The 5,050-nt window shown below is 34.9% G+C and overlaps 1 protein-coding gene across 1 annotated transcript in view; it reads left to right on the top strand.

The window, feature by feature from the left end:
* The window catches only part of LOC113098287 (chorion-specific transcription factor GCMb-like), a 4,785-nt gene extending 1,960 nt beyond the window's left edge, over positions 1-2,825 (top strand). The window contains exons 3-5 of the mRNA XM_026263303.1: positions 103-215; positions 632-757; positions 1,644-2,825. Coding sequence (XP_026119088.1) covers positions 103-215; positions 632-757; positions 1,644-2,549 — 1,145 coding nt within the window. The 3' untranslated portion in view covers positions 2,550-2,825. The remainder of the gene's footprint in view (positions 1-102; positions 216-631; positions 758-1,643) is intronic.
* Positions 2,826-5,050: the final 2,225 nt, after the last annotated feature.

Raw genomic sequence — 5,050 nt, forward strand, 5'->3', positions numbered from 1 at the left:
AAATAAAATTGGTAATTGTTTGCATATCTGTAAAATGCTCAGTAAGAAATATTCATTCATACTAAATAGTTTTAATAATACTGTTTATTCAAACATTTGCAGAAAAGCTTTGTCCAAACTGTAACTCAGCTCTCGAGTTGATTCCATGCCGAGGTCACAGTGGCTATCCAGTAACCAATTTTTGGAGAGTAGATGGGAAGGCAGTTTTTTTCCAGGTGAGTTTAATAGATTTTTAAAAAAAATGCAAATTACATTTTAAAAATGTTTTGTCAAAAAAAAAAATATATATATACTTTTTTTTTTTTTTTTATATTATCTTATTTAAAAGACACGGAGACAGGAGCCTGCAGTCTAAAATATAATTGAATATTACTAAATAAACATTTATACTTAGAGTATAAGTTGAAGTCATTTTTTTTTATTTTTTTTTGTTGGGACGAATCAGAAAAGGAAGAAATCATCAGGTAGACATAAGTTAACAACTCCTTTTACAGTTTCCTAGCTATTAAATACTTCAGAAAAACCATAACCTTTAATTGCAAAGATTGATGTCACTGTAATAGTTATTCTTTATGAATATAGATGTGAGATTTCCCCCATTCCCATTTCTCTCTACACTGTCTGTTTTAAGGCTAAAGGAGTACATGACCACCCCAGACCAGAGAGTAAGTCTGAAACAGAAGCAAGAAGGAGTGCAGTGAAGAGACGGATGTCTTCACCTCACTTTTCACAGAAAAGAAGACTTGTGGAGCAAGAGGTAACAAACACACATTTATAAAAACTGTGACACTTAATGTAAATCCCAAATACACACAATTATTATGTATTATTTAGAAGTATTATTGTTATTTAGAGTATTATTATGTATCAATTAGAAAACATTTTTTAGACAAACAACTATACCTTCATTGTAGCCATTATACTATGCATTAGACATTCTTAAGAAATCATAACATATTAACCTCCTCTCCTTGTGGCTACAACTTTAAGAGTATGATGATTTCTAACATATGACAACCACATTATATTCTGTTAAATGGTTTGTATAACCCGTCATAGGCGTAATGGTTTTATACCATACAGACTGTATTTTCTATCACCCTATACCTAAACCTACCCCTTACAGAAAACTGTGCATTTTTAGATTTTCAGAAAAACACCATTTAGTATTTTTTTTTAAAGCCTTTAGAATTATGGGGCTATAGGCAGTGTACTCATAAACCACCTTCACATTGTAATACCACTGCCATGTCATTATACACATTTTTGTCCACATAAACCACCCAAACCAGTGCACACATACACACAGAGAAAGAGAGATCAGGAGATTGCAGATTGCACTGCGCGCACACCGAAACTTGTCAATGCTGCCCCATGAATTTTATTAATAAAATAGCCTAGAATGGATACTAGAACGCTACATCATATTCCTCAGAAATGAGGTGGTAAAATTTTTGCTGTTTTTGAAGTGAGAGTTAGTAGTGAATCAAAAACCCTACTTTTTTGTATATAGAACTAAAATAGGGCTGTTTACAATGATATGATGATTTTTGAGTGTATTAGGTATTAAACACTTTTTGGAAGTTCTCCATATGTAGCGCCATTTTCAGAAAAAAATATTTTCGATTTTCTGTTGTCACTAGCCTGGATGTTACCATGACATGGCCTTTCCAAATATCCACCAGCTCACCATGGAGGGCCCAGAGCGCTTCAGCATCATTGCAGAGTCCAACTTCCCAATACAGACCCAACACTATCCTCCTTTCCAGAACACAGAGCCCTACAAGTTCTCTTATGACACACACACAACAGCACCCATGGCAGATGCTCCAAGCTCACTGCAGAAGCCTGCCAACCACCGTCTGTATATGACCTGCACTCCTTGTGGGTATGACTTTGCAGTCCCTGGATACCTTGGCTCAGGGCCTTATCCAACAGCACTGTATAAGGATCCTTCTAGCCAACAAACTGAGACAGAACCCAGTAAGTGCGGGAGCAGTCTGAGTGGCATGCCTCATGGCACGAGTCCATTAGGCAGCCATGAGCGGAGTTATGCAGAAAGTACAGGAAAGCATCATGGCTGGAAGCAAATTCTTAGTAAAGGTGCCTATGGGGATAGAGGAGACTACTCTCAACTGCCAACCAACACCAACCACCACTACTACAACAGTGATTACCCATGTAGGTACACTGGACCAGCCCCTACCACCCCGGCAGCATTGCAGACTATAATAACCACAACCACAAAAGTATCCTACCAGCCATGCCCCAAGCCATCTGTTGTAAAATATGGAGAGAATATCTATGATGTGAAAGGCCTGTCTAACTGTAATTCAATCTTGGAAGACGCCTCTTCCAACTCTTACTCAGACCTGAAGATTCCAGAGGATTCGGGAGTGATCAAATCTGCCCTCTCATACCAGGACACACTCCCAGCTAAAACTGAGAGGTCTGAAAACTTTGAGGGCTATCGCTACAGCAGTTACAGTTCAAACAGTTACCCTGAACGAATGTCACATCCTTTTAGGTATGATAGCGGAGAATACTGAGGGACTGCTGAAAGACCAGACAGGGTATAAAAAACAAAACAAACAAAGCAAAAAACAAACAAACATAGAAACGTGTTGTTATTTATATTCAGTATTTTAGCTGTTTTAATGTCTTTAGTTTTAAAGTGATGGTAGATTTTTGTGTAATCTTTTGATTCATATTGATTAAATAGACTGACATCAGTGTTGAATACATTTCAATATATTCAAGTAATGTGTTTAAAGTCATGATTGGTAATTAGCTGTAAATAAAAATAAGTAAAAAACTGTCAAGGAAGGCAGGAAAGGTTATATATATATATATATATATATATATATATATATATATATATATATATATATATATATATATATAGATCTATAGATCTATATATATATATTATGTTTATTAAAATGGTCTCTCTAACAAAACTGAGGGCATGTACAGCGTGATACTTTTTATAACAAACATATGTTCATCTACAATAGAAAAAAAAGACACTAATTATGTTAGTCAAATTTATCTTGTTAATAGGAAATTCGAAGAATCATAGAAGAAAATCTGTATATGTCATCACATTTGGGATTGTAAAACAGAAAAAGCCTAATACCTTTTTAGCTTTCACTCACAGATAATTTCTTAAAAATATAAATGTTTGTTCAGCATGTCCATAAAGGAAGTCTAAAACATGACGTAATAACATATAATCATGGGCTTTGTTACTGAAAGCTTTTAAGGCATCTGAGAGAAAGCGAACACACTCTTCATAAGCCATCTGAATCCAGCAAAGAGTATTCCACTGTCAGAAAGGGATCAAGGATAATCACACACAATTAATCGCCTGCTTTAAATCAGAGAGGTGCCCTGACAGGCTACAGACCTCCAACTATTCCACTTGACAGAGAAAAAGAGATACAATTAAACAGACAGATAAAATATCTGACAGTCCAGCAAAAAGAGACCAAAATATAAAGGCAAATAGACTGTTAACAGGCAATAATTGCAAGCCAAATAAGCTGTAATACCTGCTGCTGACAGCATCTCTCCACACAGCCACTTTGTAACAGACAAACATAGGAATGAACTAATACACACTTAAGCAATGTTTTCAGATGTTCTATCTAGCCTACACACGTGCTGTATTCATTAGTGTAATGTCAGTCACCAGTCATGATTTTGTGTGTGAATAATTGTGTGTTTGATTAAGTGTGTGTCTGTTTTTTTTTTTTTGTGGGGGGGGGGGGGGTGACATCCATTCATTGCATTAGCCAAATGTTGTGATTGTTCTTGACCTGCAGCTAGAAGAAAAATACATTACAAATATAGGTAAATTAGACTTCATTATGCAAATGTCTCAAATTGTATATAATGTCTCAGATTTTTTACACAATTAAAAAAAAAATAACTTCAGAATACAATAATTTGTAATTTCATTAACATTAATTTCATTACAATTTCTAATATATATAATATATTCTAATTGTTACATCTTATTATGAAAGTATCATAAGTATGTTTAGGAAACCGTAGTGTTTATTCTCCATAGTCCCACCAAAAAGGAATTGCATAAATGTCTGCTTTCAGACAGGTTTCTACCTAAACAGTTGCACAGTGTCCAGTTCCACAGGAATCAATCTATTAATGTAGTTTAATGCATGTTTAATGTAATGACTTATGCAGCTATTTCTTAGTATTAGGTTAAAAGAAGAGAGAAGAGTATTTTCATCATTAAACAGTAGTCTCAGTGTTTTTGTTACACAAACAGTTTCACTGGAGATAATCAACAAAATGATTTGTGCACTTTGTCACAAACAGGCAAGCCATTTTAAAGGAAATATTCTTAAATGAAAATATGACTGATGTTACTCTACACCTCTTTAACCCCTATATTTTTTTGCTGTAGGCTGGTAGCCATTACAATCTGCTGCTAACTTCAAGCGGTGATGTTTACAGACAGTGAATAGGAGATAGGCAAGGAATCAAAGACAGCTATATGATATTCTCTGGAACCACAGAGCACTTCAAAGACACATTCACGAATGTCACCACATCCCTGAGTGATCAGAGACACACTCAGATTTGGATTTCACAACATATGACCCCGTATCATCTTTGGTGCTTTTGAGATACACAAGCCGTTAGTAAATGTTTAAGACTTGAGTCAAAATCAGACTGTAATCAGACTTCTAGAGAACTGACTCTAAAAGAGAGATTGCACATCTTGTTTTAAATGCAGCTCAACCGCAAGAGTGTGTAATGCTGGCAATGTTGAAGGCATGGGTTTATTTCTCAGAAAACACATATTGATTATGTTTGATGAATGTTTGCCTAAATACTGCTTTGAGAAAAAAATAAAAATAAATACTGGTAAGCCACAGTTCCATCAATATGATATGACAATGTGATTATCATTTGAATGCAATCACATTTGTTATTAGATGCAGGCAAATACCACTCTCATTCCATGGTCAGATTTTACCTATTAATCATCATTATCATTTTTCTAACAAAACAACAACAA

The sequence above is a fragment of the Carassius auratus genome, unplaced genomic scaffold (assembly GCF_003368295.1).
Source record: "Carassius auratus strain Wakin unplaced genomic scaffold, ASM336829v1 scaf_tig00216503, whole genome shotgun sequence".
NCBI classification, from domain to species: Eukaryota; Metazoa; Chordata; class Actinopteri; order Cypriniformes; family Cyprinidae; genus Carassius; species Carassius auratus.